Source organism: Crocuta crocuta, unplaced genomic scaffold (assembly GCF_008692635.1).
Source record: "Crocuta crocuta isolate KB4526 unplaced genomic scaffold, BGI_CrCroc_1.0 scaffold30, whole genome shotgun sequence".
Classification (NCBI taxonomy): domain Eukaryota; kingdom Metazoa; phylum Chordata; class Mammalia; order Carnivora; family Hyaenidae; genus Crocuta; species Crocuta crocuta.
This window is the reverse complement of record NW_027528345.1, coordinates 12,944,357-12,964,046: the sequence shown is the minus strand read 5'-3', so window position 1 is coordinate 12,964,046 and position 19,690 is coordinate 12,944,357. Positions and strand designations below refer to the sequence as shown.

The following is a 19,690-nucleotide window of genomic DNA, read 5'->3' as shown; positions in this document are numbered from 1 at the left end:
CCATGTGAGGCCAAGGGTAGGGATCGTGTACCTGGCCGTGGGCCTGGGATGCCCCCAAGAAGCCTCCAAGTGCCCCTAGGAGACACGAGTCTTTGACCTTCCCACGAACAAAGCACAACTCAGTTCTGAGTAAATGTTATAGAATTTCTTTATTAGACAAAAATAGACTCTTTCCCCCCCTTTTCGTGTGATCCCACTGTGATCTCTCTGCTCGGAGGGGGAGGAGGGAGTGCCTTCTCCCCACACCTCTTCCCCCTCTGTCTGCCAGGCTGGGACCTGCAGCTGGGTGGAGCCGGCAGGCCCGCTCTCCCCTCCAGGCTGATTTTCTCTCCTCATGCAGGTGGGGCTGTCCAGATCAGCTCTGGGGTTCAACTGCTCGTGCCTCCTCACCCTTCACACACCCATCTCTGCCATCTGCTCACGTGCAAGGTCATCTCACGGGCCCATCCGCTTGGCTTAGCAGGCTGGAGCAGGGAAGGAGAGCAGTGTCCCAGGCTGAGGCCCACTCCTCATTCCTAAGGGAGGGGCTGGCTCCTGGGTCGCCTGGGGCCCAGGCCAGGGGAAGTGAGGGCTGTGGGGTGCTGAGAGGTGCGCGGTGTTGAAGTGGGCTCTGAGCTTGTGGCCTTCCTTCACTTTCTCTGGCCCAGTAGGACTTTGGTGATGAAGGTGACAATGGCGCCTGCAGGCTGGTCTGGGTCAAGCTCTGCAAAGAGGTGACACACATTCTCCCAGGGACTTCCCGGCTTCTTGGCCACAAAACCGAAGATCCTAGGGGTACAAAGGCAGGGTGGGGCGGAGGCTCAGCAACCCTTCCACAAAGGACTGCAAAGCCAGGGTTGGGGAGGAAGGCAGTGCCTCTGTCCCGTGGAGGGAAGAGACGGCACCCGTGGGGGAGGCTTACTTGGAGGTGGTCCCATCGGGGTTGGTCCATCTGCAGAAAAAGACACACTGTGAAGGAATGCACCCAGGGTCTGGCTGCTGAAGGAGGAGGTTTGGGGCAGGGGACTTTCTGGTCTGTGGGGCCTGATGGGAGCATGGGACANATGGTCCTGAGGATCAGTGCTGCAGAAGGTGATGCTGTTCACTGGATAATGGCGGCGAAAGAAGAGCCTGCGAGGAGGATTGTGGGGAGAGTCACAGCCAGAAGTGGGGGTCCCCAGTGTCCCCCAGGGGCTGGACCCACACACTCACTTCCTTTGGTTGTCTGTCAGCGTAATGCCCTGGGCTGAGACCTTGAAGTGGACGATGGCCGGGGTCGGCCGTGGGCTGCAGCTCAGAGCTGCAGAGCTGGCCCGGGCCACCGCTTGGGGGCCCGTCAGGGACTCTGTCTCCACTGAGGTCAGGTAGAGCACACTGCAGGCTGTGAGGGCAAGAGAGGGCTGGGGGGGAGCACCGGCTCTGCCCGCACCCAGGTCTGTCTGCCCCTATCGCCCACACCCCCAGCTCTTGCGCTTTCCCCAGCTAGTGCTGCTCAAAATTCCTGAGAATCCTAGCTCACCCGTTAGAAAGGCAGATTCTGCGACTCCCCCTGATCTACAGTCGGGAATGCTAGAAAGAGGCCCAAGAATCTGCATTTTAACAAACCTCCCTCCAAAGATTGTCGTGTTCATGAATTTGAGGTCCTAGACTGACGACCCCCTTTCCCACTCCCACTGCAAATACAGGGACCCACCCACAGCAGGGTCTTTCAGTGGCCTGTGCCTCCATATGTAGTGCCCCACCTGGCGCCCAGGGAGAGAAGGGAAGGGAGAGGCCCTTACCAGCACCCTGACGTAGGAGGTCTGCTGCCGTGCTCATGTTGGCGGGCACTGGGGCCTCTGGGGTCTCCTCTAGAGGATCTGAGGGCAGTGGGGGCCAACAGGGAAGATCAGCAGGGGGTCATGTTCCCCAGGAGCTGGAGAACTCTGTTGTCCCAAGGCAAGGCAGGCTGGGAGCCAGGACCCGGGGACGCTGCCTTGGGCTGCAGCGTGCGAGGGGAGGCGGGAGGGCAGATCACAAGCACCCACCTTTGCTGGGGATGCGCAGGCAGCAGGGCAGGGACAGCGGGGAGATGGAGTGCTGGGAGACCAGGGCCGACAGGCTGCCTGCAGGGGGAGGTGACAGAAGCCCTGAGGTGCCCACAGGTATCCCCCCTCCCCAGCTTTCCTTCCACCCTCCTGAGACCCCCTCGGGCCCTGCTCCTCACCAAAGTAGGGCTCACTGGGACAGCCTTTGATCTTCACCCCTTTGGGCCCAGTCTCAATGAGAAAATGGCGGACCAGCTGTTCCAAGGGGTCCCCTGAGGGGAGGGGAGGAGGGTAAAGGTGGAGAGGAGAGAAGAAATAGGCTTTATCAGATTCCAAGTTCCAGCTTTCTCTTGTGCCGGGATTCTTTCCAGCGCCGGAGAGGTCACTTCCTGCCTCTCCCCACCAAGAGGTGGCATGGCCCACCCTGCCTTGTCATGCCTCTGGTACCTCCCCCCACTCCCTCAGGTTTGGGCATTCTTTACCTTTCCAGGGCTGAGCGCTGGGTGGAGGTGTGGCCACTTTGAGGGCCAGCCCATAGGCTCCTTGGAATGAATGACTGTCCCTGATCAGGAAGGCCCCAGGGTCCTTGTCCTTCAGCAGGGCAATGGCTGGGGGGAGGTGGGAGAAGTTTTCACAGTGGTGGATTCAGCCCCACGTAGCCCCTCTCTACCTCTGACACCCAAACTCTCTAGGCCTTTCACCCTGACAGGCGCGGTGTTTTGGGGCCCCCGGGGATGGAATTTTAGAGTCAAATGGGTATTGAAAGTGTTGAGTTGAAAGCTCCTTGGGCCCAAAGCCCAGAACCACCTGCTAGTGAGAGACTCAGCCTGGGGTAAACCTGCTGACGCAGGGAGGAGGAGGCACCAAGAGGGTGTTAACTGGGAGGAGGGGTTCTTAAGCCAAGACCGAGCCCCAGAGGGTGGGAGGGGTGGGGCAGGTTGGCTTCTCACCTTGGTCACGGGACAGGTGTGGTTTGTACCAGAACTTGGACGTATCCTGGACAAACTTGACATTGCTCTGGCTCTCTTGCATAGGGGGCTCTAGGACAGGGAGGGACTGAGCTTGGCCCCATGCCCCTCCTTGGCAGACAGGGTTCTCCCAAGGGGGCCCTGCCCTCCTCAGGGCCTTTATACCTGAGGGTTGGGGAACATTATCCGGGAGCAGGGGTGCAAAGGTGACATGGTGACTGGTGCCTCTGGCTGGTGGTGATGCCTGCTCCGGGCCCCAGGGTCCTGGCTGTTGCCCAGGTGCCAGCAAATGGCGTTTCTCGGGAAGTGGGGGCTGGGTGGAGCCGTTGATGTCATAGGATGCAGCCAGGGGGAAGGCAGGCGTGGGTGAGCTCTGAGGTGGCTCTGGGCTGGCCACAAGCCAGGGCATCTGGGTGGGCACGGGAGTGAGGGGGGACCCATCCGGGCTATCTGGGGGCTCTCGAAGTCCCTGCCAGGGGGCATGGCGGAGGCCAGGCAGTGTGGTGGGCACAGGGCCCCGGGGACTGGCGCTGTCTGAATGGCTCCCGGGGCTCTTCTCCTGAGGCCAGTCGGGTGAGCTGGGCGGGGAGGTGGGGGAGAAGGCGCTGGCGGCTGGGAGCTCAAGCCCGCTTCTTGCTGGCAGCTCGGGAGCCTTTTCAGCGCTTCCTTGGGGAATGGACGGCAAGGCCTCTCCAGGACTTAGTCTCTGCGTAGGCACCAAGGTGGGGGATGTGGTGTCCTGCCGTCGGGTGCTGCAGTTTGGGAGGGCGGGCAGGGGATCAGTAACTTAGCAGGGCTGCAGAGCCCCCGTGTGAGCTGCCCCCACCCCCATCCTCAGTGCCGGAACAGCCCCCAGCCCCTCTGCACACCTTTCCTTGCCCTGGACTGGGCTGCTGGTGTGCAGGGGTGTGGAGGGGCCAGACAGCTCAGAAGAGGCACTGCACTGAGCATCACGGGGAGACCGAGGCAGGGTGCTGTGCCCACTGGGGGCCTCCCTCCAGGATGCTGGCTCAGGTGATTCTGTAGGGAAGGTGAGAGAAGGGGCCGTGAACCAGCGAAGTCCCTTCTGTCTGGCTTAGTGCCTTCTCACTCTGCACCTTCCCCACCATCTTCCAGAACCCTCCTCTTCCCTGGGCACTCCCCATCCCAGTGCCCTCACCTGCAGACGCCAAGGGTCCTGCTGGGGCCAGGTGCCCAGGCATCGGGTACCTGTCCCCTCCTTCTTCGGCAGGGATCTCGTAGCTCAGCTTCCTGGATTGTGGGTAGGGTGGGCTGCCCGGGGAAATGGAGCCAGCCCGTGGGGAGTGGGTACCAGAGCTGGAATATCCTCTAGAGCCCTCACCCGTAGAGCCACAGCTATGAGGCACCCGGCCATATGCTGGGCAGTAACTGGGAACCGCTCCTCCATAGCCATATGTCACCAGGGCAGGGTACCCTGGATGCCCATACCTGCCCTCAGGGCACATGGCATAGGAGCAGCCCTCATGCCCTTCCTCGCCTGCCTTGGGTGGCTTCAGGCAGCTGTAGTCGGGCATCGGGGCATGGTGATGCCCGCAGGCAGGCACCAGCAAGGGCAGTGGGTGGCCGGGCCGCACCGGGTGCAGGAGAGGCTTGCCAGCCTCGCCCGCCCACCCCTCTCCAGCCTCCCTCTCCAGCCTCAGCCCATATAGGGCTGCAGTGGGCAGCGCCAGCTTCTCCTCACAGGCGGGGCACGAGCACAGGACAGGCATCCCAGGGTCCTCTACGATCACCACCTCCCGGTAGCCTGGGGAACGGTAGCCAAAGTCCCCATTGGCTGGTTTCCCCAGCTCAGGAGGGTAGGGATAGGGCCCCTCAGAGAGCGACCGGCAGAGGCGCCTCTTCTCCACAGAGGCCTCGGGGTAGCCCTGGGGGTGCCCCTCATAGCCCCCATAGGCCAGCCGCCGCCTGTCCAGGGTTCCCTCTGGCCGGTAGTAGCCCCCATTGGGGACCCCGCAGGGATCCCGGTAGCCCTGGCGGCAGGAGCAGTGGCGGCTGAGGCTGGGGCTGGGGCCTGAATACATTCCGAGGTGGGGGCCTCCGCCTGTGGGCGGCTGCTCTTCGTCATCTAGGATGGCCGTCTCGCGGCCGGCGCCCCGGCCCCCACCGGCCACTCCACAGCCTCCCAGGAGGCGGTCTAGCTCCTGTCGTTCAGCAGCCGTGGGGGGTGGCCGGCCAGGGGACTCGGCGGCCGGCTCTGTGGTCAGCGTGGACGAGTGGCCGGAGTCGCTGCTGACAGAGAGCATGGGGGGTGGCGGTGGCTCTGGAGAGGGCGCCGGTGGGCTCTGACGGGGGGCCCGCTGCACCTGGGCGTAAGGACTGCCATCCAGAGGTCCCCGGGTGTGTGTCGGGGAGCCTGAGTGGGGACAGGACCAGGGAGGGAGGGCAAGCGGGGAGAAGGGAGAGAGAGGGAGTTAATCAGAGGGGACGGGGGGCAAGGGGCTCCAGTTCAGGGGTGTCTCTCAGGAGGGGGATCAGCCTGGGAGAAAGGAGTGCACCCCTCAAACCTACACCTCCCCCCACCACCCCTGGGCCTGCCCCACACACCGTCCACACTGTCCTCGTGGTGCTGATTGAAGTTCTCATAGGAGTCCCAGCGGACAGCAGGCTCTGCCGTGTTGTAGTCAACAGAGACCGAGGGGTCATTCCGTGGGGTGCTGCCTGTGGACCGGGCCACCCAGGTGTTGAGGGACAGGGAGACAACCTTTAGCCCTGGCCCAAGGCTTGGCTCTTACCTTTGATCTTCTCAGGGCTGGAGGAGAAGACGAACTCCACCGAGGCTTGGAAGGGGAACCTCTCATCTGTGGGGAGTGGGCGGTGAGGAGCCAGGCCACTGCTCCCCCTCACCTGCCCGCCCATCCCCCGCCCCCGGGCTCCCGCCCCCACATTGGTCTCCAACACACCAGCCCAGGCCTCATCCAGTTGGTCCTTGGGGAAGGTGAGCCGTGGTCCGTGGATGGTGCATGTGTGGAACTGGACACGAAACACCAGGGCCCGGTCTGTCCCCCGGCCAGCCTTGTGATAGCAGGTCACCTGGATGAGGGAAGGGATATCAGGGGTCAGGCCTCCCTGTCCACTCACGTCTCCTCTGTGCTTCCACCCTGGGGACTGTCGGGCCACAGTTCTGCCTGGCCTCTACTGCAAGGTGACCCCTCCCCGCTCTAGGGGACTAGCTTTTCACCCTCCAATCTGCCTTGAATTGAGGGCTTACCAGAGACTGTGTGCCAGGCAGGATACACCCCCCCTTGCACCTCCCCTTTCCCAGGACAGCCCACTCACCATGACATCACCTTTGAGGAGGAGGGCTGGCTCCAGGCTGATGCAAACCTGTTGGGGCCCAGGGCCTGCAATGTGACTGAGGAAGGTGGGGGGAGACAAGGCAGAGGCTCAGTCAGAGGTACTTGGGCTGGGTGGGGAGGTATGAAGAGTCAGGAGGGACTTGGGAGATCGAGGTCTGAGCCCTGAGTGACAGACCTTTAGCCTGAGCATCAGCCTCTCCATCTCTAAAACGGATTCCACGATGGCCTACGTTTTTAGGCGCAGTGCCAGGAGCTGGAGGGCCCTGTGTCTGGGGAGGCTGGAGGAACCGGAATGCCGGGAGCAGGGGCCTGGGAAGAGAGCACTCACTAGATTCCAGATGTGTAGACGAGCTGCATGGACTGGTAGATCTTGAGGAAGGGCTGGAAACCTGGGGGGGGGGGACGGGAAGGAGAAGGCATGTTGGGGGGTACTGGGTGGAGGGGGTGGGGACGCCCCTCCCTGTGGGAGCACATCCCAGGCAGACTCACCTGTGCCAGGTTCAAAGGCTGGCAGCACGGGCACAAGCACGTAGTGCAGGAAGAGAGGGCTGCTGTTCATTCGGATGGAGCCGGACAGGAGACCACTGAAGTAGGTGATATACCTGGTAGGGGGTGTGTCAGAACATANCTTCTTAGCACTTCTCTCTCATCTTCCAGCTCACAAGAAAGTTCTTCCTTGCATCTAACCTCAACTCTTCTTGCTGTCGCAAAGGTTTGTACTTGCTGGCCCCTCTGGCTAGCATGCTCTTCCCCCAGATCTCTGCTTCCCATCATAGAGATGGGTCCTGACTGTCCTGGAAATCTCTCTTTATGACAAGCTCCATGAGAGCAAGGGCCCTGTTTATTCTGAAATTTTAGCACCTGCCACAGTGCCTGATACACAGAAGGTGCTCCATTAAGGTGTGCTGCATGAGCAAGAGAATCTGGGCCTAGACGGCCACGGAGGGAGCTGCTCCTCCGGCCCATCCCTACCCAGGCTGCTCACCGGCGCTGGGAGGGCTGCAGCTCCGCGGCCACCTTGTCCTCGCAGAACTTCCTCATGGTAAGCGTAGCCAGTGCCTGGTCCGCCCTGGGGACAGCAGGGCCAGCGTGGGGGATTAGGGGCCGGTATCCATGCTGGCCTCTCAACCCTAAGCCCCAGGATAGGGAGGAGAGGTGTGATCCCCCAAGGCTAGAGCAAGCCCAGAGTGGCGGTGAAGAGGACTAGAAACCCCACAGACAGTCACTTTACTAGTTGCTGGGCCTCAGGCAAGTGCTCCCTGAGTTTTAGTTCCTCCTCTGTAAAATGGGGCAATGAGACCATGCTATAGGTTGGATTGTGTCTCCCCAGAAGATATGTACCTCTGAATGTGATCTTATTTGGACATAGGGTCGTTGCAGATGGAATTAGTTAAGATGTTATACTGGAGGAGGGATGAGCCCTTAATCCAATATGTTTGGTGTCCTTAGAAGAAGAGAAGAGACAGACAGACACACACACACACAGGAAGAAAGCCACGTGACGACCAAGGCAGAGAGTGGGATGACGCAACTGCAGGCCAAGGAACACCAGGGACTGCTGGGCACCACCAGAAGCTAGAGAGAGGCAAGGAAGGGCTCTACCCAGAGTCTAGGCGGGAGTGCAGCGCTGCTGACACCTCGATTTTAGACTCCCAGCCTCCAGAACTGGGACAACAGATTTCTGTAGTCTCCAGCCACTTAGTTTGTGACACTTTGGTACAGCAGCCATAGGAAACGGATACAAATCCCCTGCTGGGAACTGTGGAGGACGGATACATGGGAAAAAGGAGGTGGAAAGGCCAAGTTTATGGTAAATGGTTCTCTGAACACAGAGGTGGGCCTCCAGGGAGATGGGCTCATCAAGGCCAACTAGAGGCAGGGTCATTGGGGTCAGGGCCAATCAGGGGTCAGGGAGTCTCACCCTGCAGAGATCTTGCTGTAGTGCATGTAGGCAGAGACGATGACCCCAAGCTTGCCCTTGCTCCCCTGAGGGTAGAAAGATAGGGATGGAGGGCCTGCTGAGGCCCCAGGCTGCGGGCACCCCAGCCCTGTGAACCCGAGGTCCCCACTCACCTTGCAGTACAGTACAACCACGTGCTGTGGGTCAGCACTGAGCCACGTCTCCATGGCTTTGCAGATCGAACACAGCTTGTCCAAGGGGGGCGCGTGCAGCTCGGGCCAACCGAAGTCCTGGACCTAGGGGTGGGGGGGGCGCAGGGGTGCAACTGAGGGTGGGGCCCACAAGCCTGAAGAGGGATGGGTGGGGATGGAAAAGGGGCCAGGTGGAGGGGTAGGTCGGGGCCAAAGTCAAGAGACCCTTGGTTGTCCACAACAGGCTCAACACTTTCCTCACGGGCACAACGGGGTTGACGCCCGCTGCACCATGCTTGGGAGTATCTCAAGAAGTCATCAGGGGAAGTGCCAACTGATATTATTAATAAGGAGGAGGCTGGGGCTGGTTGAAGTTGGGGGGGGGTTCAGTTTAATGGCTTTAATCCCCTCCTACCTTGGGGTTTAGGCGGGTCAGGTCATGCCTTTTCTCTGAAAGGTTGAAGAGCTGCAAGTAAAGAGGGGACTTTAGACGGGAGTGACCTTGGGCAGCGGGCAGCAAGGCGCGGTCCCCTGCTGTGACCCCAAGCAGTCTTTCTCCCAAACGTGGACGCCGCTAAGGGCTGGCCTAGCTACGACAGCCCCCGCGGGGGCGTTCCCTATGGGCTCCAGCTGCCCTGAGGCCCCGCCCCCTAGGCAGGCGTCTCCACGAGTTTGACGTCAGGGAGCAGCTCCGCCCACCTGGGTCTCCCAGTCCTCTCATTGGCTGACTGAGGAAGGCCCCGCCCTCACCAGGTACTTGTCGCGGTGCTTGGATTGCAGCACGTGAGCCAGCTCGCGCAGGTGGCCCCGGTGTCGCTGCTCGTCGGGCCGCGCTGGGAAGGCAGCAGCCAGGATCCGCTCCGTCACGTAAGTGAGGTCCAAGTCCCAGCGGCGCTCCATAAGCGGGTCCAGGCTGAAGCTCCTGGGGAGGGGGCAAAGCCTGCGTCAGGCACGGGGGCGAGGCTCCCGGGGCAGGTGGGAGGGAAGGGCGAGGCCTCGGGGTCCTGAGGGTAGGTGGGGCCGCTCGGGAGCGGGGCGTTGCCCGGGAGAGCTTTGCTGGGGGCGCGCTGCTCAGGGCTGAGGCTTGGGACCACCCCGGCGCCCTCACTTACCTGGGCAGAGTGCTGCGCTGCTTTGAGTGGTTTAGAGACTTGGTGGATCCCTGGTGGATGAGATGAGACGGTGCACATCTTTTGGGTGCCTCCCCATTCTAGGCTCCCCGCTGCAGAGTCCCATGAACTTCCATTCTCAGAAGAAACCTAGGTCCGTACTCCCAGAGCTACCTGCTTCCGCCCCCTCCTCCAGCATCACTTACCAGGTGTTCTATGCGCCTCACGGGGGCCGTGTTTCTCCGCTAGAGGGAGACAGAGGAGAAAAAGGGGGTGGTTAGGGCGGGGGTAGGGACCAGTCTGCGCCTGGGGATGGTGGAGAGGGCAGCGGGTCTCCCTGTGGGGGCTGCACCGGGCGAAGGGAGGGAAGAGGAGTCCTAACCCCCAGCAGGCCCAAGGGCAAGAAGATCAGAGGGCTCATTTTTTTTCCCCTGCCCCTCAGGATGACCAGCACCCACAGCAGTCCATTCGAGCTAATCTCCTGGGGGCCCTCTCGGTGGCCACCGGACCTTTGGACACCTCAGCCAGGTTCCTTGCCACTCCCACCCCATCTCAGAGCACACTCACCAGCTCGGCAGGAGGCAAGGCCTGACAGGACGAAGTCACCTGGAAGGAGACCGAGTGAGGGGCTGAGCTCCTGCTGAAATGGGCTCTCTTTGGACTTGACCATGGGGCTACCCCTCAGCTTCAGGAAGGTGGAGGGGCTGTCAGCAGATGGGCGCACACTCCAGCTGAGGTTCCTCTATTTAAGGGAGGCTCCCCTCTGGCCTCTCGGTCCCCCACCCCTGGGCCCCCCACTTGTTGCTCTTGGCTCCCAGCCCCCTGCCCACACAGACCCCCATTCATCCAGCTGCGGGGCAGGAGTTATATATAGAGCCATGTAGGCAGGCCACGGCCAGGGACGGACACTGGCCTCTTTCACCGGGAGACCCCGCCCCTGGGCACACAGCTCCCCCAGGCCAACTCCAAGGCCCTGGGACCCCCCGCACTGCAGGAGGAGGATGAGGGAACCTCTTCAGAGATGGGGCTGCCTCAGGTCCCCGGTGGACAGTGGTGCTATCCACAGCTTGTACCTTCTGCCCGGCCTTTTCAGGGCCCAGGATGAGACCCACCCAGGCATCCTGAGGACCCTTCCCCAGAGGGAAGGCACAGCCCATCCGGCTACCCAGTCTTTGAAATCCTGCTCCCCCCCCACCTACCCCACCCTTCCTCCTCCTCATTCTCCTCCTCTTCCCCACCCCCATCCTCTCGCCAGCTGCAGCCTGGGCACAGCACCAAGACAAACGCAGTCTCCTGTCCACCGGCCTGGGCCAGCCCTCCAGGGGGTGGAGTAGGGTGGTTCTTAAAGGGCCCAGTACAGCACCCTCTCCCACTCCGGCAGGGTTCCCCAGTGATGAGAGGGGCTGCAGGTTGATGCCAATGTGGTTGGAGAAGGCTGTTTCAGAGGAAAGGACTCTACTCCTCTTCCTCCAGTCAAGTACCCACCTTTGATTCACATTTTCTGTGTGTTGCCACCTTGCAAACTATAGAGGGATGGTGGGGAGAAGAGAGGGGTTAGCAAGTGCCTACTGGCATAGCCTTCCCCCATCTCCCCAGGCCCTGGAACCAGATCCTGGGACTTCCAAGACTGTTGAGATGGAATGGGGGAGCAGGGGCAGAGTTCAAGGGAAGTGTACGGCAGTGGGGTAATTACTTACGCTCAGGCCAGGGAGGGAGGGGGCCAGGGTTAATGTTCTAGGGTGGCTGGGGGTGAGGTGGAAGAGAGGGAGGGAAGTCCCCATCACAGGTCACATTGGGGAGGCAGTGGATAGGATTGGGGCTCCTGGGTTGGGGGAGTGTCTGTCATGGGGAGCAAGGGCTGTTTGGAGGGGAGGCAGGTCCCCGTGATGGACACCCTCTTGGCACCTGTGCTGCCCAGTCCAGGGGGCAGCACACACATTACAGTTTATACTCTGTGAGCCTGCCCGCCAGAGTTGTACACACAGTGGTGCCGGGTGGAGGCTCTCAGGGTCACAGGACAGGGCACCTCACCTCTGCATGAGACGCCAGTCCCGTCGATGGTCACCTTACACACCGCACAGACTGGTGGTTTCTTCCGGAAGACCTTCTCCCGGAAGCTGTGTGGCTCGGCTTTCCTAGGCTAAGGACGGAGGGACACACAGGCAGAGGCGTCAGTTCCCAAGTGGACACATCTCGGGCTCGCCAGGGTCTTAGCGCTGCACTGGTTTCTTTCCCCTCCCTCCTGACAAAGCCCCCAGACTCCTAAGACACACCTGGTCAGGGCTGTTTCTCGGCTCCTGTGGGCCCTGTCCTTGATGGTGTGTGGAATCTGGCCCCTTGCATAACCCCAGATGGGTCGGTTACCTCCTCTCTGAGGGACCACTCAGGCCCCTCATATGGCCCCAGGGTGTGAAACCCTCGTGGTCACTGCTGCCCCAAGTGCTAGAGCTTTCTTCCTAATGGGGGCGTGCTCTCTGACTTGCCTCTATAAGGGGTCCCCATTTCTCCTCCCATTTTGCCTTCCCCAGAGGGAGGTCCCTGTGGAGAGTGAGCAGGAGGGGGTCCAGAAATGAACGTAAGAGGTCAGCCACGCAGCACCCATACTGACCTGGCAGGGAGTGGCCTAAACCAGCCCTACTCCCCTGGCTCCCGCTGTCCCCACGCTCCAGACAGCTGACATGCCCTCCTCCCCCTGCTGTCAGAACAACATGTTTACTCATTGTGCATTGAGGCGCAGGCGGCAATTGTGCAGGAGGGGGTGGTAATGCCGGAGAGACAGGCAGACAGAGGCATGACATTGGGGGAAACACTTAGCTGCCTTGCTACGTCGGGAGGCAGTGAGCGCCCTGTCCCTTGAGGTTCAAGGGGGATTCCAGCAAGGAATGGGGGAAGGAGTGGACCAGATGCCCTGTTGGGCCTCTCCCTCCCACTGTGGGTTCACTCCGCTCATCCTCTGTCCATATGCCTCCTCTCCCTTCTACCCATTTTTCTCTTCCCTTAAGTGTTCAAGCCCCCCACCCCTGCCTCATGATATTGTCTCATGTTGCCTTGAGCTGCTTCTTTTGGGGTAAGGCTGACAGAATATGGGGAAATGGAGAGATAGGCATCCAGGGCCCCCATCCTGGGGACCCAGGCAGCACTTTTGGTCTCTTGGCTGTCCCCCAAGCAGCTGGGTTAAACCCATCCTGAACTTTTCTGGACCAGTCTTGCTGGACCCATTAGGAAACCTGGGTGCATTCTGACATTAACAGCAGGCACAGATGATGTCAGGGCAAAGCAAAGACCCAGGGTCTAAAGCACTTCTGAAACCTGGCCACCCCTCTCCCTTCGCCACCTCCACCCCATTTCTCCCAAACTTCTTAGCTCAGGGAAGGGGTCTGATCTCAGCTCTGCTCTGGGGCTCCCTGACAGTACCTGAAAAAAGTCCTACAATGAAGTATATGCCTGAGTGCAGGTTTAGGGGGCCAGGACCCCCAGGATTGGCCTCCATTAGAGCAGGGAAGTTGGAGGAGCCAAAGCGGACACCAGGCTCTGCTCTAATTCAAACTTGTGCTGCTCACACCACAGCTCTGGCCATTCCAAAGGGGCAGAGTAGTGAGGGGATTCGGGGCAAGGGGAAAAGGGTCTGGCCTGAGTCCTGGTTCCCTCCCCCCACTGCCCACACCTCCACCCCTGTCCCTCCTCTGCCCAGCCAGCGGGCACTCCTACCCTGCTGGTGGCCCGGCTGCTGTCCCTCCTCCCCAGGGCTCTGAGCAGCCTCTCCACGGGGCCGCTGGACTTCATGATGTCCGGCGGCTGGCTGGGGTGCCGACTGCGGGCCTGAACAATGCTGGGGCCCGGCCCGGGGCTTCCTGGAAGCGGCCTGGCGGAGGCAGCCGCTTCCCCTGGGTGGAGGGCAGGCTGTCTGGCTGGTGTGAGAAGCCCGGCCCTGGAAGTGGAGGGGAGTGCAGGCNGTGTCAGCCCGGGATCTTTTGCGCCCCCCGCCCCAAGCCCCCTTGCTCTGGAGCTGCCTCAGGCCCAGGGATCCACCCTATCCAGGGATCTGTAAGGATCCTGAGATCCAGCCCCCAGTGGGGTGGGGTGGGGGCGGGGTGGGAATTTAGGTCTCCTGCAGGGCTCAAGGGCCAGTGGGGAACACTGTGTCCCAGGCCAGGCCAGGCCGGTCTCCCAGCCTGAACTCTCGGGCTCTCAGGGGACCTCTGGTGGGGAGGCAGGGGGAGCTGGGAACCACAACCCCAGCCAGCCCAGAATCGGGAGTGCATCCTGAGGGGCAGGAAAAGTAGGACTGAGAGCCAGCTTCCTGCCTCAGTTTCACTGGTTGTGAAGTAGGAAAAGGAAAGCATGTACTGCCTCTCCCCCGCCGCCCCCATACACACTGGAAGGCCTGATTCCAGCCACAAGATTATTCTGCCCACAAGAGCGAGCCAGACTCCTGCTCCAGCCTAAGGCATTTGAGGCTCTTTTCCTGAGAGCACCCCAGCTGCTCTGCTCCTGACAGTCCTGTCGTCATCCCTGAGCTTGTCCACGCCAGCCCTCCCAGGTCCCTAGCCTCTTTTTCCAGCCCTGCTGTGTAGGCCCTCTACCCAGGCCCTAGGGCTGGGCCCTATCCCCCCTGGCCCCCAAAGCCTGAGTACTACCTTCATGGCTCTCCTAGCTGTGCTCTCCTTCCTCAGCAGCTGTCCCAGGTCCTCAGGGCTGGACAGGAGGGTCCCCCCCCCCCCCCACATCCTCCACCCCCCTCTGTGGGCCTCCTACCTCCCTCCTGGGAACATGGCCAACTTCCTGTCCCAAGAGTCAAGGGAAGGAGGTGGACTGGGGCCTTGGAAGTGGGGGGCGGGGAGGGGCAGTAATGTTCCAAAAATAAATGGGGTCAAGGGCCAGGGGGTCCTCAGCCCCAAGCCTTGGATAGCAGCCCTTTGACCTGACCGGCTGGAGCTGTCACTTGAAAGAATGTGCAAATATGCCTCCCCTCATTTGCATGGTATTTACTGAATGTACCAGAGCTCAGTCTTCTCCCACCCAGTCCTTAGACTTCCCTTTCCCTCCTTCAGGCCCAAGGGACTGGTCTATTCAGGCCTTCTCTGGGATGAGTCCCCTTAGGAGAGACCACTCAGGACACTTCTTTGGACTTGCCTGGCACGGGCCTGGCCTGAGGCTTTGCCCTTGAAGATTTAATTCTCCTTCCAAGTCAGGAAGTCTGTCCCCAGGGTACCTTGGCCAGAGGGAGGTATCTCCGAGGCCAGGCTTGGGCCCCTAGCGTGTAACTGGAGAGGGGCGCTGGCCCTGCAATCCCACCAACCCTGGCCGGGTCCCAGGACATTCCAGGCCCCTGGCCAGTGTGGGCAACTGGGCCTGGCCTGGTCCAGTCCACAGCCTTGCTGTGGGGAGGGGAAGCAGTATGGTGGGTGTGTGGATTGGGGTGGCCTTTCTCTGCCCCTTCAGCATGCTTCTTTCTACACCTGCTGCCTCCACAGGGGCTGAAGTCACCTCACCTGTAGTTTCCTCATGGGGGACTCATTAACCCCTGTCTTGGGGGGGCCAGGGAAGAATGCCTTTGAGTCCGTCCCTGCTCTGTGGGGGCACCTCTGTAGTGAGATGGAGAACGGGGAAACAGGGTTGAGAGGAAAAGGAGCTCACCAGGGCAGGACTGAGGCACGGCCAGACCCCGTAGGACCCTTACCCTACTCCTGCCTGGAACATTCCAGAGCCTGTCAGTCTCTCCCCCAGCTTGGCCCCCTCTCACTCCGAAGCCTTGGGTTTGTTTGGAGAAACCCCTCCACCCACACTCCCCCTTCCTGGAAATAGCTGTGGTTGGATGAGAGGCTGGGAGCCCAGCCGTGGAGGAGGGGTGAGGCCCGGAGAAGGAGAGAGGGAGAGGCGGGATATATGAGTGTGCCCTGAGGGATCTAGAGAATTGAGGGGAGAAGCAGAAGGGGGGCGGAGGAGTGGGGATGAAAATCGAAATCGGCCTCAGTGTCCCAGAAGTGAAGTAGAAAACGAAAACCCACGCGACGCACTCTCCTGGGCCAGGACGGCAGTTCCCGCCCAGGTCCGGGGCCCCGCGTGTGGGGGCAACGTGCGCCCCGTGACGGCGAGTGCGCNCCCCAGGGCTCCCTCCCCTGCCCGCCGCGCCCCGCGCCCGCCCTCGCTCCCTCCCGCGCTGCTCTCCTCCCTCCTTCCCGGCTCCAATCCCCACGTTCCCCCGCTCCCCGCCCCTCGGCCTCCTCCTTCTCCCTCTCGTCCTCCCCACCTTCTCCTGCGGGCCCACACGCCCGGGGCTCGGGGCGAGGAAGGCCGCGGCGACTGGCGGAGGGGCGCTTGGGCGCAGGAAGAGAGCGGGATGGGGAGAGTGTGAGGAGGCGGACAGGGAGGACGCAAAGCCTGGGAGAGACTAGCCGGCAGGACGCAGCAAAAGCAAAACAAAACACAGGAGCCAGACAGACGCAGAAGAAAAGCGGCCATAGGTCCAGAAGGCATTAGAAACAGGCTCTCAGCCGCCCCCTCCACAGGGGAGTATTTGCGATTGAGCCTGACCCCAAAGTCAGAGGAACCACCTACCACTCCTACCACGGGGCGCCAGATTCAGATAAAGATACCTGCTGCCCCTTGTGTCCTCAGTCGCTGGACACCCTTCCCTAGTCCTCTGCCACAAGGGAGACGTCTAGGCCACTTACTGTCCCCAAAGGACTCACAGCTAAGTATCTCCACCTCAAGTTCAAGCTCTCACCCCCTAGGCAGCTCCAGTCAGCCCATTCATCGCTCTGCTTTGGAACTGGGCCGTCATTTCCACTCCCTGACTCTTATCTATAAAGAACGTCTTCCTCCTATTTAACTCAAGTTGCAGGTTTCCCAGTGGAGATGGAAGTTCATTCAGTCTGTGGTCTAAACCTCATTCCCTTCTTTTGCAGTGTCAGGATCTGGTACTGGATAGAAACCAATGGGCCGTGGGGTAATTTGAGTTGGGTCACCCTGGAGGGGAAGATAGAAGGGATGTCTTTCTAGAAACTGAATCTATTCCCATTCTCAGATTCACCAGTATTCTCTAGTATTGAGTACTTCCTGAAACTCCCTCCTGCCCTCCCCACCCTCCCCACTAAATTTTCCATGATGAAAACTGGTGTGTGTTGGTGTGGATTCTGAGAAGCCAGTGCCCAGGGCTCAATGTCCAATATCTGCTCAAGGCAGCCAGTACCATCAGCTCTAAAGCCCTCTGTCTCTCCCTGTCTCAGCTCTCAACTGGGTCGTCTGTGCTCATCTTGCCTTTGGCAAAGGCTGGGAAGTCTGTTTCTGATCCCAATCTGGCGGCTGGGGAGAGGCATGGTGACAATACAAGTCCCTCAGAGACCGGCATTTGGAAGGGGTGGGTGTGGCTGGGACTGGGGAGCCTAGAGTTTACTGCTCTTGGCGGAGTTGATGTCCAGTAGGTGGCCAGAGTCTCGGAGGTTAGAGCAGTGGGAACCACTGGGAGCTGGAGGGAGGGCTGGAGAGTTGAAATGGGGTGCGGGAGGGAAGAGATGAGGAGGCACCGGGAGGAGGAGAGGCAGGAGTTTCTGGTAAGCCCCAAAGAGAGTGACAGGGATCAGAGGCTAACTGGAAGGGGGCAGGGTTGAAGGTCATTCTGTGTATTTTGGTAAGATTTGATTATGATTATACCTCGAGATACCCGAGGTATGGAATTTTGCTCATTTCTTTGTGGAGTCTTAGCTAGCTTTTAAAAAATCTCGTCCTTCCCAGAGTTCATTAGGGACTTTGGCCTGCTGCCTGGGATGCCTGTGGAAGGGGGGGTAGGTTCTAATTTTTTTTTCCCCCTGAGTTTATTTAAGTAATCTCTACACCCAGTGTGGGTCTCGAACTCACTACCCTGAGATCAAGAGTTGCATGCTCTTCCTACTGAGCCAGCCACATACCCCAAGTTCTAATCTTTAAAAGTACCAAGGAGAGACTGGTGCTCAGAAAAGAGGCACTTGATTGGATCTCAGAGAGGTGGGCAGGGCTAGAGCCCCACTCATGCTGGTATTGTCCCTAAGAGGAACTTCTGAGGTTCCAAGGAATTGGGAGAGTCATAAGATGAGTGGCTGAACTTTCAGCTCAGACTTGATTCCTGCTCTCAATCTGGGGACCAGGGGCTGAGGGGGCTGCAGGAGGCAGCCTGATGAGGAAGGTTGAAGAGTAAAAAATTATACATAGGAGGTGGCTTGGTGGGAATGAAGTAAAAATGGGTGCCTATGGAGCCAGCCAGCCATCCTGACTACCAGTTCCGAGCAGCAGAAGGAGGGGAAAGGGAGAAGGGAGACAAGATGATGTTAGTAAAGGCGAAACAGCATTTCAGGAGCAGTATCATGACCCCTCCCTCCGTGCAGGTTTTCTTACCTTGACTATGCAGAGGGCAGCCCATCCTGGGACTGAAGGCTGAACCCTCTCTTCCAAGGTCTGGGGTGATCCCATGCCTGTGACCGAGTGTGCTCAGATCCTTGGGGTGGGGGAATATGGGAGGGCTTTGAGGGACATAGGCTATCCTGGCTGGAAGAGCACTGGGTCAGGAGGATTTGAGTGGAGGGTTTGGGCGCTGGGAACCAGGAAGAGCGGGGGAAGGGGCAGAGCTCACTCCAGAGGCGGATCTGCTGGCCAGGACAGAGGACAGAGGGTGTATTGTCCAACCGGGAGGTTGCTGCAGCTGGGCGTGGAGCAGCACAGCTTGCTGCTTCCAAACTCCTTTCTGGGGAGGCGGGAGGGTGAGGAAAGTCGAGTCCCCCCTTCGCTTGTGGCCCTGGGGGCTATGACGGTTGCCAAGAAACAAGGTTTTATTTGAGAAATAATGCTTCCCAGGAGCAGATGTGTAGCTCTCCCACTTCCTGAGAAACCAGATGCTGTGAGCTTGCTTAGTACTTTAGGTGACGCCTTTGGCACTAACTGGGACCCTCATTGCCTTGGGATCCAGAGCCTAGTGCTTGATTCTGTTTAGGAGAGTCTAAGCTATGTGGACCTACTCAGGATCCGAGCAGCCTAGAAGTGACGCTTGTAAAGTAGGATGCCATACCTGTACCCTTCTGGTCATTCAAGATTTACGGCAGGTTGACAGGGTGCACCAGGGTCCTGGGATCTACTTCTGAAGATGGGAGGGGGGGTGGCGGGAGGTAGTACCAGCGCCTACCTTTCCCTTGGATTTAGAATACCCTCTTGGGACACAGTACAAGGGAACTTCTTTACCTTTCCTGTGCCCAACTGCCATGAATCTCTCTGAAGTTAGCCTTTCCCACTTCTATTTTTTTTGAGGTGGGGAGAGGGGAGAGAGAGGGGCAGAGAGGAGAGAATCCTAAACAGGTCAGCGCTCCACCCCACAAACCATGAAATCATGAACGGAGCTGAAATCAAGAGCTGATGGAGCCACCCAGGCACCCCTATTCTCCTTTCCATCATTTACCCTGCCCTTTGGGGAGTGGCTGGAAATGAAGTGGTGATGGTGGGTTCCACAGGCAGCCTCGGCAGCAACCGTTTCCTTTCCGCCTCAACCCACGTGGAAAGCTGTCAGCATGGTATGTGGAGCCCCTTACCCCTCCACGCTTGAGATCAGTGCAGCAGCAAGAACCACAACTGCAGCTTCTACGGTTGGCCTAGGAAAGCCACTTGTGTAGCTGGGCTCCCATGCTGGGACCCACCCATCTCTCCCTTGGGTTTTCTATGCTCCACCCTATTGTGACCTTTAAGGATTCTCTGCCACAGTCCTAGCCTCTTTCCTGCCTTGCAACATCCAATAGCCCATGTCTGGTCATTTGGAAAGTTCCCACTGAGTCTGAGCTACGGTTAAGAGCAAAGGGGAAAGGGGCCTCAGTTGTAACCCAGACCAGCCGGTCAACAAGAACCCAGTCTGCCTGTGCCGTGTAGCCCGGGCATGCGGAGGCAGTGCCTCTCCAGACTGGAGTGGAGGGTGGAGGCACGGCCTCCAGGCCAAGAGGTAGGAAATGGACTGCAGGTACTTTGAAATATTAAGGTTAACACAGCCGGAGGCAAAAATGCTAGAGGGGAGTGGATGCTAATTCTCAGTTCTTGGGCCTCAATAAAGATTCCCCTGGTAACCCCACTCGGTACTTGCACAGAACAGTATCTATCTCACGTCCAGAGGACTTCAGAGATGGGGGGTGGGGAGCCAGTAAAAAGGCACAGGAGTGTAGTATGTGGTCAAAAGAATTTCAGCATTAACG

General features: G+C 59.7%; 1 protein-coding gene across 1 annotated transcript; it reads right to left on the bottom strand.

Moving 5' to 3' along the window:
• Positions 1–130: 130 nt before the first annotated feature.
• Positions 131–13,303, bottom strand: TNS2 (tensin 2). The gene is made up of 29 exons (XM_077753461.1): positions 13,200–13,303; positions 11,523–11,631; positions 10,977–11,014; positions 10,059–10,097; positions 9,698–9,736; positions 9,495–9,544; positions 9,133–9,304; positions 8,798–8,848; positions 8,365–8,487; positions 8,213–8,277; positions 7,277–7,360; positions 6,781–6,893; positions 6,620–6,680; positions 6,272–6,347; positions 5,896–6,025; positions 5,728–5,793; positions 5,540–5,653; positions 4,134–5,348; positions 3,844–3,994; positions 3,140–3,726; positions 2,957–3,046; positions 2,489–2,614; positions 2,186–2,278; positions 2,007–2,084; positions 1,761–1,838; positions 1,192–1,360; positions 1,042–1,110; positions 902–931; positions 131–768 (listed from the first exon to the last, which is right to left on the bottom strand). Exons 1-29 carry the CDS (start codon positions 13,272–13,274, stop codon positions 630–632), a joined length of 4,230 nt encoding a protein of 1,409 aa, XP_077609587.1. The 5' UTR covers positions 13,275–13,303; the 3' UTR covers positions 131–629.
• Between the last annotated feature and the right edge of the window lie 6,387 nt (positions 13,304–19,690).